This window comes from Micropterus salmoides, unplaced genomic scaffold (assembly GCF_014851395.1).
Source record: "Micropterus salmoides isolate LMB-PRFRI ecotype aquatic unplaced genomic scaffold, ASM1485139v1 Ms_hic_scaffold_9, whole genome shotgun sequence".
NCBI lineage: Eukaryota > Metazoa > Chordata > Actinopteri > Centrarchiformes > Centrarchidae > Micropterus > Micropterus salmoides.
The window spans coordinates 11,528,946-11,554,726 of NW_024044681.1; the positions used below are offsets into that span (position 1 = coordinate 11,528,946).

The 25,781-nt window shown below is 38.8% G+C and overlaps 1 protein-coding gene across 3 annotated transcripts in view; it reads right to left on the minus strand.

The window, feature by feature from the left end:
* The window catches only part of LOC119895875 (rho guanine nucleotide exchange factor 12-like), a 44,062-nt gene that overhangs the window by 7,465 nt on the left and 10,816 nt on the right, over positions 1-25,781 (minus strand). For 2 of the 3 annotated variants that reach the window (XM_038709268.1, XM_038709266.1), the window contains exons 2-29: positions 20,290-20,381; positions 15,692-15,790; positions 15,398-15,447; positions 14,142-14,199; positions 13,304-13,506; positions 11,738-11,815; positions 11,376-11,489; positions 10,982-11,107; positions 10,164-10,289; positions 9,869-9,967; positions 9,518-9,628; positions 8,802-8,900; positions 8,608-8,650; positions 6,791-6,896; positions 6,485-6,622; positions 6,376-6,408; positions 5,932-6,046; positions 5,728-5,833; positions 5,244-5,474; positions 4,672-4,822; positions 3,859-4,025; positions 3,611-3,757; positions 3,087-3,172; positions 1,956-2,081; positions 1,004-1,118; positions 780-880; positions 547-624; positions 248-323 (exon numbers count right to left, since the gene is read on the minus strand). In XM_038709268.1, the coding sequence (XP_038565196.1) occupies positions 248-323; positions 547-624; positions 780-880; positions 1,004-1,118; positions 1,956-2,081; positions 3,087-3,172; positions 3,611-3,757; positions 3,859-4,025; positions 4,672-4,822; positions 5,244-5,474; positions 5,728-5,833; positions 5,932-6,046; positions 6,376-6,408; positions 6,485-6,622; positions 6,791-6,896; positions 8,608-8,650; positions 8,802-8,900; positions 9,518-9,628; positions 9,869-9,967; positions 10,164-10,289; positions 10,982-11,107; positions 11,376-11,489; positions 11,738-11,815; positions 13,304-13,506; positions 14,142-14,199; positions 15,398-15,447; positions 15,692-15,790; positions 20,290-20,381 (3,074 nt within the window). The remainder of the gene's footprint in view (positions 1-247; positions 324-546; positions 625-779; positions 881-1,003; positions 1,119-1,955; positions 2,082-3,086; positions 3,173-3,610; positions 3,758-3,858; positions 4,026-4,671; positions 4,823-5,243; positions 5,475-5,727; positions 5,834-5,931; positions 6,047-6,375; positions 6,409-6,484; positions 6,623-6,790; positions 6,897-8,607; positions 8,651-8,801; positions 8,901-9,517; positions 9,629-9,868; positions 9,968-10,163; positions 10,290-10,981; positions 11,108-11,375; positions 11,490-11,737; positions 11,816-13,303; positions 13,507-14,141; positions 14,200-15,397; positions 15,448-15,691; positions 15,791-20,289; positions 20,382-25,781) is intronic. The other variant, XM_038709267.1, reaches the window with a different exon arrangement.

The following is a 25,781-nucleotide window of genomic DNA, read 5'->3' on the forward strand; positions in this document are numbered from 1 at the left end:
CACTACATATTGTAAATGCAGTATACTGTAAACTGACTTTTTTGTTAAGGCTTTATTGATCTTTTAAGACAGATTTTTCCTCTCAGGGAGCCATCTGTTTTAATTAATGTCATTACGTCACAAACTAAAGAACGTTTACTGAAGCTATAGCTGTTGTTTTTTCATGTGCACATCCTCTATTCATACACTGGAAAGTTTATACTGTATTTTTTAAATATCATTCTCATATAAAGGTGTATGGACGCACCAATTGCCTTGTCTTTGTTGACTTTCCAGGAGAGAGGTCCCTCATGCACCATCTTCCGCTTGGTCAGGTCCAGATTCTGTAGGACGAGAAGTGACTTTCAATAAAAGCAGTGGCTTCATTAATAACCTCAACATGTCGCCATCTCTCATTACTAGAGATATTGGTCCTTTGTGTAAAAGGGACTATAATGAATCAGACATGCATTTACAACTTTTGTTTAATTTGATTGCACACGAGAAAGCCTTTAAGTTCATCAACCGATATGTTCAGAGAATCAGGGATGATAATTAGTTTCTTACCTTCAGCTCCAGGATCATGGGGTTTTCACTCTGTTTGAGTGACGAGAGGTCTAACCTTCTCTGATACTCCTCTAGCCTCTGGTGAGACAGAACACAACTCATTAAATGCTTTTCAACCCTTGGAAACTAGCAAAGGTTTTTATTTTATGAAAATCCCCAAACCTCCAGTGTGAACTTAAATACCACTTTAACCCTAGCTGATTGATATTTTCCAACGATTAATATATCTGTACCTGTTTGTTCTCAGCCTCTTTGACAGCCTGGTTGACATGGTTAAGGATCTTTTTGCAACATTCTCCAGCTTTCTTCACTTTTTCCCTCTCCTCACCATCTTCTGTGGGAAGATAAACAAACATAACTAACAGTTGCAAAAGTTATTCATTGTCCTTGATGAATCATCTAATATATTACCAATATTATGGGCAAAGAGGCATATTTGCACCTGTGCAGTTTATACCTGTGTACTTGGCAATGTTGTCCAGCAGAAGTGGGTACTTGGTCACTCTCTGCATCTCTACAGGAATGATGTCTTTAAGCTGCAGCCGGCGACACAGACGGTTGCTCTCAGCTTCCTAAAGAAAGACAGTAAGTACAAATTAGGAGGGTCAACATCTAAAACCTCCATAACAGATAAGTTTTGATACAATCAACAGATCTGATATTTAATTAGAGCTTATTATTTAAATAAAACTGGGTGAAAAAAAAAAATATATATATATATATATGATTTAATAAAAATAAGTAATACATAAATACTGTTTTACTGTGTTTTTTAACCTGCTGTGATTTCTTGCATCAGGAATGTTTTGGGTGCATGAGGAGAGAAAATATTACTTAAAATTTCCTTAAAAAGAAAAAAAGATATTTACTTGGGTGGAAATCAATTTAATCAACAAGCTCCTTCTCAAAATTATATTTATATTTTTTGTAGAAGAAAAGTGAGCTGTACATGTGAGCATATAAAAGTTTCTAGTTGGACTCAAAACACAAATATACAATTATAATAATATTACTGTTGGTTGGTAACCTCTATTCATATTAACATAGAATTAAAATTAATTTTCAGTGATAATATCAGCTAATTTATATTTGCCTATCATGTATTACAATTGAGAAAAATTATTGAACATAACAAAATGAAGCCTTAAACAACGTATCTCACGGTCTTCATGTGCAGACCTTGTAAGTGGACCTTGAGTTAAGATTATGTTGTCAAACTATTATTTCTCTCTCATTACACTATTCATTTATAAACTCATTGTCCTCTCATAATGAACACATTTATTCAAACTTTTTACTGAATGTAAGAATTCAAACAAACTATGATGAGAGAAGGTAGACAGGATAAAGTCGTCTTGGTACGTTCACTACATCAAATCTACATGGTTTAATGAATTTACTGTGCTGACCTGCATGAATAACGTGAACCTCTGGTCTTTCTTCTGCCTGGTCTTGATGAGCTCCAGTGCAGACGGCTGGTTACTACAGAAAGTTCCCACTGCTCTTTTTATCTTCTCCTCTTCCTCCCCGCTGAACTGGAATCAACACACACACACACACACACACACAAATTGTCTGTTGATTTTGTTTGCGGTTAATGCAAACAAAAACACATCTTGCATCTTCCTGTGGTCTTCATAAATTAAGGATGATGTACATTCCCTCAGCTCTAGATTCATCAGAGCAACAACAGAGTCATGAATAGTGTCCAAACTGCTGCTCTGAGTTTCACTTATCCAACAGAAATAATTCTATTCAATCAATAATTAATCTCTTAATTTACTGTTTTTGACTTTGACTACTATTGACTTTGTTGACTGCTTTATTGACTACTGTCAATAAAACTCAACACATCCTGCACGGATGTTTCATATTAAAAGCCTTCCAGCTGCTGAAAGGGCAGACTCCCTTCCCCTGTCATTATTTAAAACTGTCTTTTATTTGAGAATTTGTGGTAATTTGGACTTTTATGACACATCAACAGAAGAAAAAAAACTAGGGTTAGGGGTTAGGGAGACTTGTTGGTTGGATATGTCAAAAAGGCAACAATAACAATACCAATGCACCAAACACATGGTTCATAATATAATACCCACACTGATGTGTGGTAATGTTGACTATTTCCAGCTTTTTTAGTAGTTGACAATTTCCTTACAGTCCTTCTTTTGGGGCCTGGGGAAGGTGTAGACTACCATGTTTCACAAGGAGGCTCCTGTTTCTGCCAAGAATCAAACTTCTCTGTGAGATTATGCAAGGAAGCTGTGGTGTTTTTATGATTAGTTTTTATGTTACAGGAATAGAAGAAATAAAGTCCTGCACACTGTCTACTTCACTTGTTCATTGTAGATCTGTTAATCCTAACGTAAACCTCCTTGGACAAAGGGTTGGTACTAAAACGCAATGCCTAATAAATCATAATCTGTTTGACTTTTAGTTCTCTCTTGCAGCTGCCTTTGTATCATACAGGTATGCCAACATTTCACTACACCCTGTGCTAAAGCTTTTAATCTGCCTCCTGCATGAATTGAAACTCATCTTACCCATGCCAGGAGATCATCTGCAATCTGACCGATCACAGATGTCTCACTCCTCTTCCTGATTGCTGTCATTTGCTCTGTTATAGAAACTGTGGAGCAAAGTGAGAAGAAATTCTGAAATACAAACATTCAGTATCTCATTGTTGTTGTTCCTGACATTTCAGATACTTGCTCTTCATGTTTTGCAGTGTTTATATCTTTCTTATCAGCAATAAACGATGTATCCATTGCACACTTACAAAATTACAAACATCATTCCAACCATGAAACTAACTAAGCATAACAGAAATCATTTTGCCATGTGCATGTTCAAAGGCAGTAGCCTCATTATTTTTGGCAGCGTGTCATATTATTACAACATAAACTTCCTAAGAGCATAGAAATGGAGCTCTTGTGTTTACACATGATATTATTATGCGATCTATGTCTGGATACATTATCTGGTTAATGACTTTGACTAATAATTCTATGATTTGTGCTTATCCCTGTGTGACTTGTGGGGCAGTAGTGTGTGTGGATGACGTTACCATGCAGCTGAATGATTTCCTCCAGGTTAATAAAGATGTGTTTGATATCTTCTGGCGGGAGGATAGCATCTCTGCTCAACCTCTGGTTGAAAACACAGTCCAACACTTTCAGCATCCGCAAGTGGGCACGCTCAGTGTAGAACAGCTCTATGGGTGGACAGATGCAGACATGTATGAGATATACTGTATGTATACGTCAAACTTTTTTTTAATGTCACTCTCTGAAATGTTTTGTGACTGCGATTTACCATTGATGACTTCCTGCCGCTTGATCTCCTGTTGCGTTAAGCTTGCCAGGACACCTCGGCTGACCAGACTCTGCCAGTTCACGGGGTCCTCTTCAAACTCCATCTCACCTCCCTGATCGTCTTCACTCTGGATGTCAGCTGAACTCACCGGACACTGCACCTCCATCCTAGTGCCAGCCGAAGACAGAGGTAGAAAGGCTGTTAAAAAGATAGCAGTGGTAGAACGAAAGGGTACATGGGGGATTTAATATGTCATTAAATTCTTTATTTATCACACTAAACTCTCCAAAAAATAGTTTCATTAATTATTTTGACAAAAATTATGCCACATTCTCTCCCACTTTGATGGGTTATTTGTACTTTTACAATCATTAATGAGCTGAAATGATTAATTCATCTGTATCTATTTTCATAATCGATGAATGATTTCAGTTTGCTGGCTCCAGCTTCCAGCAAGCTGGAATTGCAGGTTTTATTTGTCTTATGTCTCCGTAAACTGAATATCTTTGGACTAAAGAATCAAAAATAATCAGCAGATTGATCAATAATGAACATAATTGTTAGTTGCAGCCCTACATTAATGTACTAGTAATGAACTCTTGTGCCCTCCAGATAAATCCCAACTGAACATGTCATTAGAGCTGTCAAACTGCAACTAAAAGGCGAAATTACCTGTATGGTGACAGTATATTCTGTTAAGATGTAGTGACATGGTTAAAGTTGCTCTAAAGAATTAAGCCAGCACCCCACACTTCCTTCTTGCGTCATTGGTGAAGTGGGACAATTAAGAGAAAATCCAAACCCCTTAAATACCTGAAAGGCTCCTGGTCTTCCTCTTGTAACTGCTCCAGGTTGGAGGGGCTGAAGTCAAACGGAGTGCTGGTCGGACTGAAGACTCCGTCCTGATGGTCGCCAGACTGCAGACTCTCTCCCAGTCTGGGCTGGATGCAGAATGGAGACGCATCTGTAGAGAAAAGAGGAGAGCAATGCAATACAGAGGAAATAAAGAAAACCAGGTGACAATTATACCATTGCATAGTACAATTTTTATTCTGACAGTGGTAAGTTGCACAACTAATGGCACTAAAGAATTGTTGCTATGGTATTGATATGGTACAGCCAGGATACCCCTGATAGTCTTACTTTTAGTCTCATAATCCAATAATTACAACAAAATCTAAGATTTCCAAAATACAATTTAAATATATAGCGAAAAAAGGTTATAATGACAAGAAGGCTGAATATTTTGAAAACGGCACATTATTTAAAGTTTGTTGGACATTTTTGCAATCCTTTCTTCTTTCTTTTTCCTCTTGGGGCCTCTAAAAAGTATTCAAATTAAACAACCTGAAAAAAGGAGAGGAAGAGAAATTGGTACATCTTACTGGAGTCTGAGTCTTGTCCACTGGTATCTGAGGCCTGACCGGTGGACGAGCTGTGTGTAGGGGAGGTGGTGGAGGGAAAAAATTGTGTGCCGTTGTCCGATCCTTCACTGAGCTGATTTCCACGGATCCGTCCAGAATTCGAGGAAGAGTCAGACTGTTCAGGGATGCCGATGGCTGGCTGAGAGGGCTGTTTTGGTGACCGCTGCTTGTTTATCTCCACGGCCTTACCGACTACACACAAACCCAAGTGCACAAACATGCATGTATATAAGGATAGAAAAAACATGGGCAAGTAAATCCACCACATTCACCAACAGTGATAACATCTATTACACACTCAGATATACACCAATACACATCTTTCCTACCTTTAGAATTTTTTTAATAGCATTTGTGCTCTTTTTACTGTTTTTTACCAGTTGCCTTACTCTGAATTAATGATAGTGGGTAGTTTTAAAACAACAAACTGAAGTTTGCTCCTCACCTGAAGTGGAATCTACTCTGCTCAGACGCCGTGGCGGGCCGAGGATGTTGGGAAACCGAGGCTTTTTTACCTTCTCCTCACCTTCCTTCTCAGGCTTGATACTCTTCTGCTTGTTAAAGTAACACATAGTTGCCTTTTAAATGTTTACTTGAAGGACAGCATTTCAAACATATTGTAAAAGTTCAATATAACAAGGGACCGGACCTTAATCTTAGGCAGGAAATTGATGCGCGCTCGTTTATGTTCGAGGCCGCGAGGCTCCTTTGCTTTCACCCCAAGGTGCTTCATATAGGTGTGAATCACATACTGCATTGTTTGGCTGCAACATGACAGGACACACAGTCAAGAAAAAAAGGCAGATTGTTATTTACTGTATAGCATTATTTACAAATCTGTAGGGTTCAACTGCAAATGCCTTTATTACACAACAATGTATTAATGATCCTAATACTTCCATTACAGATAATAGTGATGATAATAATAGTAGAATACAGTATTATTAATCTCTAACATTATTATGCACACTCATATTAGCTTTTCTATATTACAGACATACAAAAGACTCAACAAAAACAACAGTTGTATACCTGAACAGAAACTAAAACAGAAATTACACTGACTGTCCTGCAACTGACTTCCTCCTCTTACCACTTCTCCTCTTCTGTGGGATGAGATGTCAACCTGCAAAAGGCAGCTCAGGGTTAGCACACGCACAATAAAACAAGGTTTATAGGTCCGAGTGTGCTCAGGGACTCACAAGATATCCTCTATCTTGGAGAGGATGTGTTCAGCACAGGAGCATTCCTTCTCCAAGGCCTGCTGATCTTTTCCACGCTCCAAGTCCAGCTTCGACAGCTCGTTTTCAGCCAGAGTCAGACCCATGCTGCGCTTCTGTCTGCACACACATAAACATAAAGAGAGGTACACAAATAACATCATTCACAGAGATATAGATATAGATATATAGAGATATTACCTTCTTACAACTAACCTACAGTATAACAGACTTCGGTCAAGTTCGATCATTATTGTCACAGTGGTTATATAGTTCTGTGACTCTTACCTGAAATCATCCAGGTTCTTGTGCAGGTCTGGTAAGAGTGTGTCCTGTAACACCTGGGTATACTGTTTGCAGAGCTCCTCTGGGATTAACTCCAACCTCCGCTTCTCTGTGCAGAGACACAAACACACAAAATAGTCCACCCCAGGAATAATTAAGAAAGCAGGCACAATAACATTTATGAATCTTTCTGAAAAGACGCTTCGTCTATGTGTCTGTCCACCTCTTTGAACTACTTGTCTGATTCCTTAATTGTGGTAAAATATTCTGAACTGACGTTAGAGATGTCCCGATGAAACACTACAACAGTATCTGATACTGACCTTATTAGTCAATTTGGATACCTGCCATGATATGACTGATCCACATTAAACACAATTTCTTTGTCATAAAATCAGTTTTTTCCACAGTTGTCATATTTTAAAGCCTTTGATATCCCCGGCCTCATGTTTCCTTACACAAATAGAATTAAAATGAGGTCCTCACAGTGAGGTACGCAGGTTTATACACTTATTTAGGAGGAAAAGATCACCGGTGTCAGTAAATAATTTGTGGAGAGAAAAGGTAAGATACAGCATTCTTAACTCATAGTCTTTTCTGAAACTCTCAACTACACTGAACAAAATTATAAACGCCAACACTTTTGTTTTTGCCCCATTCATCATGAGCTGAACTCAGAGATCTAAGACTTTCTCTATGTACACAAAAGGCCTGTTTCTCTCAAACATTGTTCACAAATCTGACAAAATCTGTGTTAGTGAGCACTTCCCCTTTGCCGAGAAAATCCATTCAACTCACAGATGTGGCATATCAAGATGCTGATCGGACAGTATGGGTATTGCCTTAGGTTGGCCACAATAAAAGGCCACTTGAAAATTTGCGGTTTCGCTGTATTGGGGGGGTCCAGAGGGGTCCGGAAACCAGTCAGTATCTGGTGCGACCACCATTTGCCTCACGCAGTGCAACACATCAGGTTGTTGATTGTGGCCTGTGGAACGTTGGTCCACTCCCCTTCAATGGCTGTGCGAAGTTACAGTCAGGTCGAGATCCCGATGAGGACGATGAGCATGCAGATGAGCTTCCCTGAGACGGTTCCTGACAGTTTGTGCAGAAAGTCTTTGGTTACGCAAACTGATTGTTGCAGCAGCTGTTCGGGTGGCTGGTCTCAGACAATATTGGAGGTGAAGATGGTAGATGTGGAGGTCCTGGGCTAGTGTGGTTACCCGTGGTCTGTGGTTGTGAGGACGGTTGGATGTACTGGCAAATTCTCTAAAGATGTACTGCCATATTTTCTGAAACGCCTTTGGAGACGGCTTATGGTAGAGAAATGAACATTCAATAAACAGCCAACGGCTCTGGTGGACATTCCTGCAGTCAGCATGCCAATTGCGCGTTCCCTCAAAACTTGCGACATCTGTGGCATTGTGCTGTGTGATGGAACTGCACATTTTCGAGTGGCCTTTTATTGTGGCCAGCCTAAGGCACACCTGTCTGATCAGCATCTTGATATGCCACACCTGTGAGATGGATGGATTATCTCGGCAAAGGAGAAGTGCTCACTAACACAGATTTTGACAGATTTGTGAACAATATTTGAGAGAAATAGGCCTTTTGTGTACATAGAGAAAGTCTTAGATCTTTGAGTTCAGCTCATGATAAATGGTGGCAAAAACAAGTGTTGCGTTTATAATTTTGTTCAGTGTATATCTCACATAAACAAAACCCAAATGCGAAATGGCAGGTTGCCAAAATTTACTGATGTCAAGTCAGTTCATTGAAGAAATCTTAGAAGTATTTTAGTGTATTTTTTAATCTCTTACCTAATTCAGCTGAAATGGCCTCTGGCACTGGTACTTTAAGATTCTGGGAAAGACAACGACAAAATGAATTATGCAGTTTGTAACTATATTTGTTAGTTACATTAACAAATAAATAAAGTATTCAGTAAGTCAGAAATGCATTCTGAGAGAAAAGAAATTGATTTGGTTAAAAAAAAAGCAGCAGAATTACTTACTGCTGTTCTATCCATAAAGAGTGAGTGGAAATCCAGGAAGAAGCGCCGGCTTTCTTTGGAGCTGGTTTGCTTGTGCATGTCAGCGTAGAGATAACAGAGCTACAGAAGTAAGACGACGAGAAAGAGCATCATATTGCTGTCAATGTGAAGTCACGCATCTCATTTAGTAAATTATACACATTTTCTCAATCGGAAACTCAAAGCTTCTTCTAGATCAGTGAAGGCATTCCTCAAAGATCAATCCTTCGCCTGCTTTCATTTATATATTTATTCATTCTCTTATCCACATCTCTTTTTTTCAGCACAGCATTATACACCTATTGTAACTATTCATGACAGATTCCTTAGCAACACTGTAACACTAAGTGACATGACCTTTCATTACAATAATCATAGCCAATGTGTTTTTGAATTAATCACAAATACACTTTTATGCTGTAGTAAATAATCCCTTGAGCACCAAATGTGATATAATCCACAGATGGAAATAGTCCCCCACAAGCACAGTTATTACACCTGTTTGAGTAATGTAAGCTAAAAACTAAAGTGCCCAGCTGTTAAAGGAAGTTTCCAGGAAGTTACTGAGAATTTTTAAATGAGTCTGCATATACTGTATATATATATATATATATATATATATATATATATATATATATATGTGTGTGTGTGTGTGTGTGTGTGTGACCCATTGTGTGTGTGTTTGTTTGCATATATACCAAAGGCGCCGGGTCAAACTGCGAGACAACATGATGGAGGAAGACAGCGAGATGAGCCGGCCGAGACTTCAACAAGTCTACACTCTGGAAACAGCTACACTGTCCGTTAATCTGAAAGAGAGAGAGAAGGGGGTCAAATTCATTAAATCGATTCAAAACCACAAACTGCTCCTGTAACTCCACATCAGCAGTCTGAATTTAATGAAATGGCTGTGGTGACTGCATCATTCATTCAGGGGAACATGGTTATTGTTTCCATATTTTTTTTATTTTATTTAAATGTTCGTGTAGATTATGTTTCATCCAATCAACTTTTTGTCCTATTGGCACATAATTGTTTTTATATAATACCTGCTCTTGCTGTGAGTCAAAGTAGTCATCTTCTGCTCCGATGATCTGGGGGTTGAGGAGGTACGGAGGGCTACCCATACTACACTGGGCACTTGAGTCCTGAGTAAAAAAATTGGCATGATTATATGCACTGATAGACAAACTCACACCATTACATGCCCACTTGTACTCCACTGAAAATTATACTTCAGCTTGTCTTCAAATTGACTTCACAGTGATATTACAAAACCACAGGTATTACAATAATCATACTTCAGAGTGTCTGTCTGTGTGTAAGAGAGAGAGAGAATATTACTGTGTCAGGAGTGTCCCCAGTGTCTGGTGATGGGCAGAAGTTCAGGCCGTCTCGGCGGATGATGTCTGGGCTTTGACACGGTGTCTCTCTTTTGCCTGGACTCTCTGAGAGGGGGCTGCTGTGCATCTAATACACACAGACAAACACACACACACACAAATACACACAGAGAACAACACAGCACTTAAGCCAAATTGATTGTTTAGTCTAGTGCTGAATAATGGGAAATCCCCAGAGATTGGAAAGTAGGACTATTTTATCCCTATTTATAGTAAGATTAGGTTGAGATAAAAAAGATTGTTATTACAAGGGAGCCTGTGTAAGCTGTATTTTCAGAGAGGCTTCCTGTTGTCTTTAACATTAGATCGTGGGTACTTCACCTGATCCATGGTAAATTAGTTCTTGTCATAAAAATTGCATAAAGCACAAACCACATACAGTATGAAAAGTTTCATATTACGTTGACATCGCTATTTTAGTCATGGAGGTTCTGTCTAAGGTTTTTACATAAACATTATTGACTATTCTCTTCATAGTTTATATGAATAATCAAGTGTAAACTACAAGAAAATTGTGTTCTCAGAGTTCAAATACAAATCTTCAAATTGCTTTTTTCATCTGACCGACAGTCCAAAATGCAAAGATATCAAATGTACAGTGATATAACAGAGACACTTGAAGCTTCAATCCTCGTTTAAGCATCTACCTACACTACCTTGAACAGCTGGCAAAAAAACACACTTGACAGAGTAAGGGCAGAGTGCTTCTAGGTCATGTAGTTCACCACATTAATTGCTGTGTTCTGTCATTATACCCACAGAGTTATTGTTGGTCGAGGGCCCGTCAGTACCGCTGTCACCCCATGAGGACGGGGTCTGTTCCTTTAGAGAAGGTTCACGGCCCCCCTCCTCAGCCTCACCATCTCTGCACCCTTTTGCTCCATCCTGAAACACACGTGTACATCAGTTTACCGTCTATCAGTTGCAATTACCAAAGGTCCTGTAGATTAAAGAACCTGCAGTGACCTGTGTTAATGTGAAATGTGTGGAAGTGACAGAAAAGTTTAAGTTTAATTTATAAAATGTCACCCCTTGTCACAGGATATAAAGAATGCAAAAGACAAAGAGTTTGAACACATTTTGAGTGATGATGAGTGTGTGTGTGTGTGTGTGTGTGCGTGTGTGTGGTTGTGTGTGTGTGCTTCTACAACACCTGTAATGCTGCTTTGCTGAGCTGCTCCTGCAGCAGGGAAATGTGCTTCTTGGCCTCCTGGATCTCCTTCAGTAGTTTAGGCCGAGGGTTTCTGCTGTACTCCTCCTCCTTTGCCTTAACCCACATAAATCCCAAAGAAGCCCAGTGTTGTAGACACAAGCCACACATGAAAAAGTATGCTTAAAAGATATTTGATGATCTCTTGACATGATTAATGTGATAATAAATTAACTGGTGGAAACTTGATACAAGGCAGACAAACCATAATCAACACATTCAGGAGTCTGTAATATCCAGTTTATATAAAATCGCTTTGTCCAAGAAAACACAGTAATAAAAACCTCATTGTAGAATACACACACCTGTAAGTCCTGTTGCTCCTTGATTAGCATCTTTTGTGGGATGTCGGCCTTCTGGTTGTGCATGGTTTTGTTCTCACCCTTAAATAAGGAAAGAAAAGAGGAAACACTGATGTAAAATAGTCAGATACACTGAAAAAACACATTATTACATAATTATTCCTATTATACACAACTGTGATTGAAGCTTTAGGTTTTCAAAGGAAAAGAGAGAAGTGATACTAATCAGACTCAAAGTGAAAAAGAAAAAAGGGGAATGTGGACACTTGTAGATAAATAAAGGTTATGATTGACATGACCATTTACAACAACAAAGTTACTTTACTTTAGTTTTCCACGTCTTTACATTCAATATTAGAGCTGAAGGAGAAAGATGGTGCACGGTGCAAATAAGTAGATAATTCTAACAAAGAAACAAATCGTGGAAAAAATTCATCGTTGACAGAGCGCAGCTGTTTTGGCAAAAGCTCACAGTAATGGACTGAGACGATAGGGCTAATTAAAAATAATGAGCTGTGTGGGTTGAACCAGCCAGATAAGCTGCTGATATCATGAACTTTGTCACAGTTAAAAATACCATCATTTCAGAGACTGAAGTTTCAGTTCACCATTGAGAGCTATAGAGAAGAAGTTTGAACAGAAACATAAGAGAGGCTACACTTGGAAACAACTTTATAACCTGTTCAGCTTTTGTTACAAAAGTAAAAATTTATATTGTAATCTTAAGTAAGTTCTCTCAACTTATCAATATCAAAGCAATATAATATATATAAATATCCCAATATAATATTCCTACAATATTCCTATAAAGCCAACCTTTACAGCGACCTTAACATACAGGGCCTTATTTTAATGATGTCAGCCATCATGCAAACACAGTCCTGTCACAGTTTTCCTATGGAAGTAGCCTGCATCTGTTGGGTAAGTTACTGGCTTCAAATGAACCTTGTGGACTGTTGACACAGCGATAGTATTGGTCATGAACAATTATATGCTTTTTTTTTTTTTTTTTTATAAATCACAGACAATAAAGCTTAGAATATCTCCTTAAAATATTTGCAGTGGCAATTACAGTAGAAGCATTATAAAGTCTATATGAAAATGTATCCCTATAATCAATTTCACCCTTAAATAAAAACAAAATAAGGCAGATAGTAATAATGGAGGGGTTTGCGCATGGTTTCAGGAAAAAAGGCCTACAGTATTTTAAATTCTTTATCTTTAATTCATGATATTCATCTATTACTCAGTATTGTATTTATACATCATACTTTTATAAAACTACATCTTATTTGTATTTTTGGTCTTCCATGGGATTGTAACAGATTTTGACACAGGAGAAGTTGATTTTAACAGCAAAATCAGATATTGACTGTCTGTTTCTCACATGTTTTATCTTTCATAAATACACAACAAGAGAACTTTACATCAGATCTCATCAGGAAATCTTGGCACAACCGGTTTTGTATTTATCTGTATGCTGCTTAATATTGTGTGAAGTGTTCCCATCCTTTATAAAAGAGATAGAGCTCTTAAAAAAGAAGATATTACTCTCTTCGTCTTCCTTACCCCATCTGACGGAGATGAGGTGGTGTGCTCCTGGGGCCTGCATTGCTCCCCACCGGGCAGTGCAGGCGAGTGGGGCACTGAGAGGGAGGAAAGAGGGCTGACCTCTGCCCCTTCCTCCCTCTCTTCCTCCTCTCCCTCCTCGAGTGGGATCTGAGGAAGCCCTGGAGGCCTCCCCAGCACTGTCAGGGCTACATAGGAGCCCGCTGCCAGAGAGGAGTCATGGGAAAGGAATGAAGGGAGGGTGATGAGAAAGAAAAATACTCATACATAAAAGCATCCAAGCCACCGTGAAGATCTGATCAGCAAAACCAGCTGAGAGAAAGAGCTCAGTCAGAAAAACATTTGACCGCATGAAGGGAATGAAAACAAAATAATAATATAATGCTGATACATTATGTCATGAATTATGTCTTGTCCAAGCCAGCTGTACACACAAGTGAATGGAAAAACCCCTAATGTTTCTCTCTAGAAATAAAATCCCAATATTTATTATCTCAACAACTAAGACTCAAGAGTTGCATGTTTGGGAGGCATGTTTGTTTGACTGACAGATGTCTCAGCCCACAACTGTCAGCCCAAATATGAATTTTATGGCTCCAGTAACTAAAACAAATGGCTGCAAGCAGAAAACTCGAGCTCCAGAGTTTCAAAACACCCCTCAAAGAACTTGGTAGACGTGCTACGTCCATGTCTTTCCGTAACCTAGTGATGACAAGTCATTAATAACCATTACAAGACTTGCTTACCCTTGTTGCAAAGTAGTTAACATTATGTCCCTAAAGTGCAATCAAAAGCCCTGACATTTAAATATGAGATATAATCAGAAGTTCATACTTACATTTTATGAGCTTCACAACCTCAGTGTGGTTTGAATCTGTAACTAAGGTCCCGTTAACCTGTCAGAAAACAAAATGCATTGGCATATATTTCTCTTCAGTCCTATCTCAGCCCCTCGACCATTTGTGACTGCTGAAGAGGAATTTTTTTTTTTAAACAGTTCACAATATACTTACATTTTTTTTAAAGCTTACATAATTTCCCCAAAACTGCTGGCCACTGTAGTTTTTAGAAATCAAGAGGAGGGGACTATTTTCAGATGCAGATTGCTGTAGCCTCTAGTGAGTCTTTACAGCAGCAGGACAGAGCATTTGGGATCAACTCCAATAAACTACGGTGGCTACATTCAGCCAGTGAAACGCTGTGGCTCACTGATGTGTTTTTAATAGTTATTTTGGACAACAATAGAGCTCTGCGGCACAGAGGAATAAGATATATCAGCCTTTGGTTTTGGCCTTTTCAAGGGACTTTTTGTCTGCAACAAAAACAGAAAGTGGCCTAACGTATCCTCTAACCACCTGAATAATTAAGTAGGGCTCCAAAGTACAGCACTGAATTGAAGAACATTCCACAAGGATCAATTCTAGCCTCTCTGTAATTCTCCAGTTACATGTTATTTGCCTGTTAGTATTCAACTTTTATCATTATACATATTATCATCGTTAATATTTTACAGATCATTTTTAAGCCGTAGCGTCGCCCAAACTACATAATGCATCAGCTGTTTTAACCCCTAAACAGCAGGGGCCCTCTGTCAGAGCACCACACGTGACTCCCCACACCTGGCTGGTTAAGACTGGATGCACCAATCTGATTCCGACCTTATTAAAGCGATCATGCCTCGACCTAACCCTAACCCGGTAAATAAAGCTTTCTGTGCTAATGGGGCAGTGAGATAATTCTGACGAGTAAAAGCTGCTGCTGTTACTTCCTGCATGTACTTCACAATAAATAAATTTGAATGTGACGGCAGCGGAAGGCCTTTTACATTTAAGCCACAAGTGTTGACGATGCCAGTTAGCTAACTTAACCTAAAGTTGACGTGTTGTGAATTTTCAATAAATTAAGAGAGTTCTGGCATTGACTCGGTATTTAGGATTGGCAGAATTTTAGGTACCTGAATTTGTATCTAGCCAGAAGAAGTCGGATCCCTACAAAAAAAAGCTAAGGCTGAACATATCCTTTAACTGACTTTCAGACCCAGAGATGCTCAGTTGCTGAAACCTGGAAAAAAAGAAATAAATACTTAAGGCTCACCTTAATGATCCTATCTCCTGTTTGAACACCTGCTCGCATTGCAGCCCCATCTATAACACAAAAGTCAGAACAGTCATAGATGAGGCTTCCACAGGTGTGCTTGATTTTATGGTTAATGTTAGAATGAGGTTAAGGTAAGGGTTGGGTCTGGCATTAAGTTGTGATGGTTAAGGTAAGGGCTATGGCTAGGGCATACATAATGTCAGTGAGGGTCCTCACAAGCATAGAAAGACAAACGTATGGGTGTTTTTGTGTTTGTGTGTGTGTGTGTGTGTGTGTAAGAGCCTTACTTACCTTCCTTTACCAGCTGCACAAACACAGGGTTGTCTCCACTTACGGTCAGCCCAAAGCCATTTTCATCTCTCTGGATTATCACACACCGCTGGACAAGACCTGTCATTTGCACACAAACATATTTCATTTCATTACAAAGATGATCAAACTTCACAGTGTGATGTTTGTGTTTTTGTCCAAACTGAAAAGTCATCTCATAATAGCTTTTGGCAGATCTAGTTTTAGAAATCAAAGACTCTGCCATCCAACCTAGACGTACGCCCTACATGTACATCCTGTAACTAATGAAGTAAGTTTGGTCTCACACTTTTGCCTAAAATAAATTCTGGCACAGAGTGGATGGTGCAGTCACTTGTGGGAAAAATTATCCACACAGGAAGTGGCAAATCAAGAGAGTGAAAGAGAAAAGGTTTTTAAATAGAGGCCTGTTCTATTTCCAACAAAAACTGGATTCACCAGCAAGAGATCTTGTTCCTCTCTTCGGCCATTGGTATCCTTTGTATAGTAATTTATTAACAATAATAAAACTCAATTGAAAACAAAACTTTCTGTTCTAGTAAAACTTTGTATAGATAAAACATTAAATGAGCAAATATATTAAAATGATGCAAACAAGCAATGCAAATTATAGAAACACTGAGTAGAATAAATTTATGATTGATTCAAAATGGTATACAAGCTATGTATCACATGATATGTGTCTGCTATTAAATGGTGTTACGGTCATCTCTGCAACACAGACAGAATATGCATGGTTTAGTGTCAAACAGAAGAAATAAAACTTTGTTTTATACAGTCTCTGGTTGTAACATGCGCTGGGGTGAAATGTAACATTATGTAATACAAAATATGAGAAATACATTATATCGAATGCTTTATATTCAACACTTAAATTCTTTATTATAGATAACTGCTGTGTCTGTGTGTGTGTGTGTAGCGGTGATCCAAATAGCTTGCTTACTTGATTGGAGAATCATGATTGGAGAAATTGGACGCGTTACAACCGACCCATGTTACAACCTTACCCGGTCTCCCCTTATTTATTTATAAAGCGTCGTAGGAAACCAGAGTTACAAGGTACAGTACAATGCAAACCTTGAAGAAAAATACTAAATTAAAAACAGTAGTAGTAGTTCCTACTACTACTACTACTTCATTAATTTCAGCCAAATTTAATGAACCTCAAATTAAGTGTTTTTATAGTGTTATAATAACAATGCTATGGTTTAAAAGTGCCCTGATGAGGTTTTTTGTAACAAAGTTATGTTTACATACATTTTGTCCTCAGCAACACGCACTGTGTGTATCCTTGAGGCGTAACAAATATTCGGAGTGCATTTCTTTCCTCATAAAACATTTCTAAAGCTGATATTCTTTTAATATTTTTGAATTGTACAATTTTTACACCCATGTTCACTAGCTTTCATGCACCATAGCTTTCGGTCTTCTTCTTCACTGCCTTTGTGGGCACATTAATAGCCTTAGTCGCTCGTTATGTCCAACAGCTGTCAATCAGCTGAAAAGCATTAAATTATATGAAGGACTGGGCCTTGCGTGGCAGGCGTGGTTGTAAAAAAGAACTACTAGTGGTCAAAAACTCCACAGGAAAACTTTAACCTATTTATATCTATTAACCCACTAGGCTATGTGTTCTATGCCATCCAATGACCATATGCCAGCACAGCTAATAGTACCCATTTGAATCTGCCAAGTCCTTGTGACCTTCATTCAGAAAGCTGAGTCCTTCACAGTCCTACACTTCACCAGCACCCTGAAATCTGCAAAGACCATCTGCTTGATCAAGAGCACTCCATCTGGGATGTTCTTCCTCTAGCCAAGATGTTTAGTGACTCACTATCTGCCTCAGTGGTTTTGTCTGCTGGCCTCCATGAAGGAGCCTCAAGACTTCAGGGTGAAGAAAAGGGCAGGAAGGATTAATGTCAACCCTGCAACCCAGGCAACCACCTTAAAAACTTGTGTCTGAGCGCTGCCTACACCGTCTCTTTTCTCCCCTTCGCCAGTCCGTGGTAAAGACTTTAGCACAATTCATATTTTAAAGTGTAAAGCAAATGTATGGCAAAATATACCATAGTCAGGTAAAAATGTATGTAATTCATAACAAAGTGTCCTCGCTGAACTCAAAGCTGTACATTTAACTAGAGTTGCAACTAGAGTGACCAGACAACCCGAAGAATTCGGGACAGTCACGAATTACGAGGAGTTGTCCCGACTCCTGTCCGGTTTGTCCCAAAAATTAGACTTAACATGGGTTTTGATTATAGCCTAATTAATCATTAAATACTGAGTTGTGTAGTTCTCTTGCTCCAGCAGGGCTTGCAGGTTATTCAATTCAATTTTTTTTATATAGCGCCAAATCATAACAACAGTTATCGCACAGCTCTTTTCATAAAAGAGCAGGTCTAGACCGTACTCTGTGATGCTATTTACAGAAGCCCAACAGTTCCCACCAAGAGCAGCACTAGGCGACAGAGGCAAGGAAAAACTTCCTTTTAAGAGGCAGAAACCTCGAGCAGAACCATGGCTCAGGGTGGGTGGGCGGCCAGAGAGAGAGAGAGAGAGAGAGAGAGAGAAAAAGAGAGGGATGGAAGGAGAGAGAGAGGGGAGGGAGGCAGCCTACACTATATACACACAGAGGTACAGACAGTAAAGGTGATGTTGCTATAGACTAAATGAAAAATGGTACAGATATTATCGTAATGTTAATGATTATAATAACAATAATAACAATAGGACTAGTAACAATAGTTGTTGTAGCAGAGGGTGTCGAGCAGGAACACGGGGGCAGCAGGTGACCCGCAGCCACAGATCCAGACTCCACAGCTCCAGAGCCAGAAACACCTGCAGGAAGTGATAGGAGGAGAGAGGAGAGGGACGAGAAAGCACAAGGCTACCGGAAAGGGGAGAAGTCGAGTTAGTAACATGCAATAATGGGATGAGGTTGCATACAGAGGGAGAGAAAGTAGAGGAGAGAGGAGCTCAGTGCATCATGGGAAATCCCCCGGCAGTCTAGGCCTATAGCAGCATAACTAAGGGATGGTTCAGGACTCACCTGAGCCAGCCCTAACTATAAGCTTTATCAAAGAGGAAAGTCTTAAGCCTACTCTTAAATGTGGAGATGGTGTCTGCCTCCTGAACCCAAACTGGAACCTGGTTCCACAGGAGAGGAGCTTGATAGCTGAACGCTCTGGCTCCTAGTCTACTTTTGGAGACTCTAGGAACCACAAGTAACCCTGCATTCTGGGAGCGCAGTGCTCTGGTGGGGTAGTAAGGTACTATGAGCTCTTTAAGATAAGATGGTGCCTGACCATTAAGAGCTTTGTAGGTAAGAAGAATGATTTTAAATTCTATTCTGGATTTTACAGGAAGCCAATGCAGAGAAGCTAAGACAGGAGAAATATGATCTCTTTTCCTGGTTCCTGTCAGAACACGTGCTGCAGCATTCTGGATCAGCATCATTTATCTGTACATTGTGTCAACAGCTTTGTTACAGCCACAAAGTAATACTCGTGCTCCTTTCCCCTTTTTGTTTTCTTGTGGTTAGTGGAAGTTACAGTTGCGAGGACAGGGAAAGTGTAGCTTCAGGCAGCCACAGCGGAGACATCTTCAATTCAGTTCAATTTTATATATACAGCACCAAAACACAACAGCTATCTCATAGCGCTCATAAAAGAGCCGGTCTAGACCGTACTCTGTGATATTATTTACAGAAACCCAGCATCCAACATGTGTGTAGCGCAGACAGATGTGACACTGCACTGATGAAACGAATAAAATAAAAATTAGGTCAAAGATCAGAATTTACCCACTGTTACATATCCACAGTTGTGTTTTTCCTAATGACAGCGAGGTGGCTTCATGAACAAAAATAATTAATTTAAGCGTTGTTTTGATATTCACGTGTTAATGTTCATTGACACTGAATGTACCAGTAGCCACGCCCCCCCCCCCCCCCCCAAATTTTGGTCTCATCTTGTCACCCTAGCTGCAACTAACAATTATTTGCATTATTCATTAATCCGCCAATTATTTCCTTGTTTTATAAATCATTCTTTCATTTCGTAAAAATACATTTTCATGTTATTTCTGACCAGTCCCAAACACAATGATATTGTGCATACTATAATATAAACAAAGAAAAGCAACAGATCTTCATATTTGAGAAGCTAGAACAGGAAAATGTTTTCATTTTTGCTTGAAAATGTAATTAACCAATTAATCAAAATATCAAAAGTTGCTGATTCATTTTCTGTTGCTTGATTAATTAAGTTAATTGTTTCAGCTTTAAATTTAATCTCAACTCAATGTCTCATCGCTGTTAATACTTTAAAAGTTTAAAATAATGCAAAAAAGTCCTAGTCCAATAAAGGGAAACACTGTTATTTATTTGTTAAGCCAAGCGCTTGATTGCCACCACCGGTACTTTACATCTAAACCTTCCTACTGGATTTAGAAAGTGCTTTACAGAAGAAACGCTGCAGCAAGTTAAACAATTTAAGAAACAATCAACTGAAACTAAACTAAATTGTATAAATCAAGCACTAAAGTCAGAGAACAGAAATATTCTGTGTCTCTCTTACCAGTAGGGTCAAACTCATGTTTGAGGGAGACAGAGGATTTCTCATTCTTAGGTTTCTTGTCTGTGGGGTCCTTGTTGAGAATGCTTGGGGTCCTAGAGAGACATGTAGCAAAGGGAGGACACAAAGCATTTAATAAATAAATACATTTCAAATTTAACTAAAAGCATTAAAGATACACTTCCTGACTTTGATGAAGCTTTCCCTAAAATCCCAAATTTCCTCAATAAAGATGTTTTGAACTTCAACAGTGAACTGCATAAATATCAAAAGAAGTTGCTGATCTAGGTTCACTACTGGGTGCTGTAACAATATCAGGGAGTGTATCTTTAAGACAATATAGAACAATTAAACGTACAATATAGTGTTAACAATGTTAATATTCATATTATTATGTCAACATTCAAGTGTTCAGTGTGGTCGTAGAAGTCAGAAAGAACGTTAGCACAAAATAAAAGAGGATTGACATGTTTCATTGCAAACTGGCAAGCCAGCAAATACTGATTCTGGCTCAATTTACACGATATCAGCCCAATAATGGCTGACTCGATAGATGTGCATCAGGAAGGGCGTCTTGTTTCAACACTGCCTGGAGGGGATGCATATTAAGCACTTCATTTCCTGCATTCTGGGGAATTTTTCTATACCAATTTCTGCTAATTCTGCAATTTCTGCATCACTATATGAAAATATCTTTATTTATGTAAAAGGAAAAGTCAGGCGGCAAATGACAACACACAATATAAAAATATAATGCGGTCAGGCTCTCTGGCATTCTGTATGCTTTCAGATATGTATTCACTTGTAAATCAACTTATCTCATTTAATATCATTCCCACTGTGTCAACACACACGCAGGCATGATTCAGTCTCCTCTTCTGTGTCTTTGCATGGGGATGTAATCTCTTTAAATGTGCATGTGGCACCTATTTGTGTCAATGATAAATTAATTTATTTTAATTTATTTTTTAAACCCCTGGACTTTAATAGCGTATGTGTCTCAGCAATATTTCTGCCCATGTTCACAACTTTCTGCAAATTCAAAATCTCTCCCACATATCTGTGATATTCCCAGTGAGTTTTGGAAAGGTGGTAAAAGTTTCAAGCCCTAAATAAACTCACCATCATCTTTTCTAAATGTTAACACATATTCCACTAAATGACAGCAAATCAAAGTTGTACTATTTAAAGAATAAAGTCTTAATTCAATCAAAATAAAGTCATAATATTTTTTTTAATCTACCTTCCCTGATGACATGGTAGTATCCCCTTCAGACCATCTGACAGACTGTACTGGATGAAACAAGTACACTCCTCTTTATCCGAGGTGGAAAACCGAAACTAACTATAAACACTTCTGATAAATCTCACCACAAATCCACACAAATGTTCACTTCACCACCTCCGATGAAGTGCAGCTCACAGCCGCTGGCACTCATTCTGATGAAGTCAATTGAGAAACTGGTTCTCCATCATATCAAAGACAACATCCCAGTGACCTGGGCCCTCACCAGTTTGCATTCAGAAAGCAAACAGATCTAAAGAGGATGCCATCTCCACTCAGCCCTCACACACCTTTAGAAAAACAACACCTACATCAGAATGCTGTTGGTGGATTTCAGCTCAGCATTCAACACAATTGGCCCACATGAAACTATCTGGATTAAGTTTCACGCTCTGCAACTCGATATTGCACTTCCTTACAAACAGACCCCAGACAGTTCGGAAATCAGCCTTACTGAGTGGTGCTCAGAGAACAACCTACAGCTCAACATCAGGAAAACCAAGGAGCTCAATGTTGATTTTGGGAAAAAGGAGGTGATGACACACCCTCCTGTTTACACCAGTGGAGCTGGGAAACAGTTGCAGGTTACTGGGAATCAACATGCATGTAAAATAGTTTTATTTTTCAGAAGTTGAGTGAAGCTGAATAAATCCTGTCCCTTCAAGTTCTTCACCTTGATGCCAATGAACCAAAACACAACAGCCTTCTTTGCCACTCATGCAGTGTACAGTCACGCCTTCCCATAGACAACCACTGTAGTATTCTCCATCCTCATATCAATACAGTGGAAGGACAAAGTTGTTGATGTCTAATTTTTAAATAACATTTTTAGAAAGACCTTAACAGCACCCTCTTTCTTAATAATAATAATAATAATAATACTTATTTGTAGAGCACTTTTCAAAAACAAGTTACAAAGTGCTTTAACAAGTGTAAAGAATAATACAAAAAAACAAGATAAGAGCATGAAAACAATCTTTCTTGATATTTGCTTAACTGATTTAATGTGCATTGTGGGAGGTGGACCTGATGGCGGTAGGTTATATATTAATAGACGAGGTTCACCTCTCCATGTGCCCCATACAACCACTCCTACTCGTTCCGCAAGAGGGGTTTTTGTTTGTGCTGCTGTTCCTCCCGTGGACAATGGGGGCCCTGGGGTTTTAACAATGCCTCCCACGTCAGAGCCAACTTACTATACTGTGGCTTTGTGGGACAGATTCCCGGAAACGGAGACCAGAGTTTTTGGCTTTGCTCCAGTTTCCCGAACGTGGGAGAAGGCTGGAAAATAAATGGAGGAGGGAGATGGAGGAAGGAGGAGGTGCACTGCACAAGTGTCTCTGAGGGAAGAGAGAGGACAGGGCTCGTTCAAATTAGCTCCCAGAGAGTGTGAACAATCCTCTCAAAACTAACCTCATGGTACAGATAAAAGATGATGTCATTGAAATCCTGGGATATCAGATTCTGACAAGTAGAAGACAGAAAACCTGCATCTTCCTTTATGTCGAGCTCCTGTAAAATAACCCAGATTAAATAGCTGAAACGGATTCCACTCTTCTACTCTCCTAGACACAACAAAACTGTCACAATTACAGACGAAAAGGATGAAATTAGGCTGGAAAGGACAGTATTAAGGTGGTAACCTTGTCTTTTTCTCTGAGATTGGAAGGCCCACTTAGGGAGCCTCCTTGCTATGGTTGGGGGAGATTAGAAGTTGATAAAACATGGCGAGACAAGCACAGATTGAATCCTGCAGTGACTGGCAGCTAAGTAAGTACTGCTGGATAAGAGGGAGGAATTCAGCTTCCAGCTTCGATTCAGGTCAAGTGATAACTTTAAAACTTTGTGGCACAAAAATACTGTCGGAGACACCATAAAACATTACTTTTTCACACAAGAACTGATGGCATAATGAATGTATGGTGACTATAGTGACTCCAAAACTAAAATGTTCACAGCTATAAGGAGAGACAAGTTTAACTAATCCCTTTCCCTGTGCAACATTAGTCAGATCATTGCTTAGCAATTAAATGTAGTAAATGGTAAAACTCAAAACCTCCAAAATACATGGGAAAAATTGTAATAGATTAAAACACTGCCTTTATCTGCTAATGTAAGTTAGTAGCTCAAAGCAAAGGAGCACAATTAACTACATTATTTTGAGGGGTTAAAAAAAAAACATGTTTAAGACGAGCTCATTCACATCCAAAGTGTAGTATTTCCCTACAGTTAAAGGTAATGTTAATGTGATATCATCATGTATGTAGCCATCAAGTGGATATTTAAGACCCATTTTTAAAAGAAATGTCAACTCAAAACAAGTCAGCTTTAAGTAAAACATATAGTAGTAGTAACACGGAGCTAACATCTATAATCTAATCAATGCATGGGGCGACATACTCAACATTTTTTTGAGGGTGGTGTCTTTTTTCAGCTATCCAAACCCCAATGGACAAACTTTGTAACACTTTCTGAATTACCTCAAACATGATTTTTGGCATTTCTGTACTGCAATTTCTAATTACTTATCAGCCGGCATAAATCTAATGCATTGTTCCGTTGTTCCTGCAGAGTACTTTTGAAGCACCAAAGGTTCAAAGGTTCACCAATCAATGATTACAAGAGGAAAAGTGTTCATTTCCATGTGAAAAGTTTAGTGGGACCACGATTAAAGGGAATGATTAATTTACTTATTGTATTAGTGTCACTCGGCTGGCATACACGTCTGTTGGCTAATTTGTCCAGAATTTCTTTACTTCCTTACTGCACAGTTATCAAAGGCGGACAAGAAAAACTCTAGCAGCACTCCACTTGTGCCTTAGATGCCAAAAATACCAGACAATTCCTCTGGGATGATAACAGCAAAGTACTCAACTCCAGAGGATTGGAAACAAAAGTTCACTAAGAGAGACGCAAAAACTCCACATACAGTAGATCTCCAAATTTATTATGATTGCAGCAAGATGTAGGGAATCGTTGATTTTTTTTTCTTTTTATGTTAATCCACAAATTGATTAATTGACTCATTGTTTCAACTGTGAACTGTTAGTAGTAGGTAGTTTTAATTTAAACCAAAACATTTCATAAACTCTTCACATTTTTTGTGTGTAAAAATCTTATTTTGTAAAGTAACTAAAGCTGTCAAATAAATCTAGTGAAGAAAAAAGCACAGTATGTCCCTCTGAGATGTAGATCAGTAGAAGTAGAAAAGACTCAAGTAAAGTATAAGTACCTCAAATTTATACTTAATAGAATACTTGAGTAAATCTACTTAATTACTGTCCACCACTGATTGTACTTAACAGTCTAGGGTGTTTTACAGCCTTGAACATTTAGCTACTTGATTAGATAATTCCTGGGAGTTGACAAGCTTATATTGAATTTGGATGTTTGTGGTGATGCAGCAGTGGGAGCCAAGTGGTGTCGGATGCAAACGCCCAATGATGCACTCTGGAAAGCTCAAACAATTAACCAGTGAAGTTATTGTTTACTGAAAGGATTAGTCTGGTGTAGGGTTGGGTATCGTTAAAAAAATTTGAGTGTTGAAAGTAAACAACGGAAAGTTATTTTGTTAACTTTCAATCAATAAACTGAAGTGAAAGATTGCTTTTTCCTTTAGCTGTGAGTCGCAAACCTTCTCCAAAGGAGACGTATACACGTATAAAACAAGTAAGGAGTCTGTTTAAACAAGTCGCTTAACTACACTAAAGACTCTCAAACAGAGGAAACGAGAGGCTGTATGTCCAGCCGATCAAACCAACTGCACCTGAATCTGCAGCCGGAGGCTCCGTGAGTAAAATCAGCTTTTTTTAATACAGTTTACAGTGCAGGAACATAAGGGAAAAAAGGCGTGCTCTTCTCTTTCTTACGGTGTGTTATTTGCATGTTTGGCTGCAAGCAAAACCATACAGATTTTTTGCCACGATCTGGTTACGAACAGTAGGTATCGATTGAAGTACCTGGTTTGACTGGAGACGTTTCGATTCTACTCGATACTGGGCTGTTTCGGTCGATACCATAAAGGTATCGTGTAGCGATACCCATCCCTAGTCTGGTGATTTGATCCTACTAACAAGTATTGTCTGTGTATGCAAAACCTGATATTTATGTTATTCTGCTGTCCCATTGAACATTATTGTTAACACACACACACACACACACACACACGCACAGTAGTTTATTTTAACTCCATGTCTTGACTAAATATTCA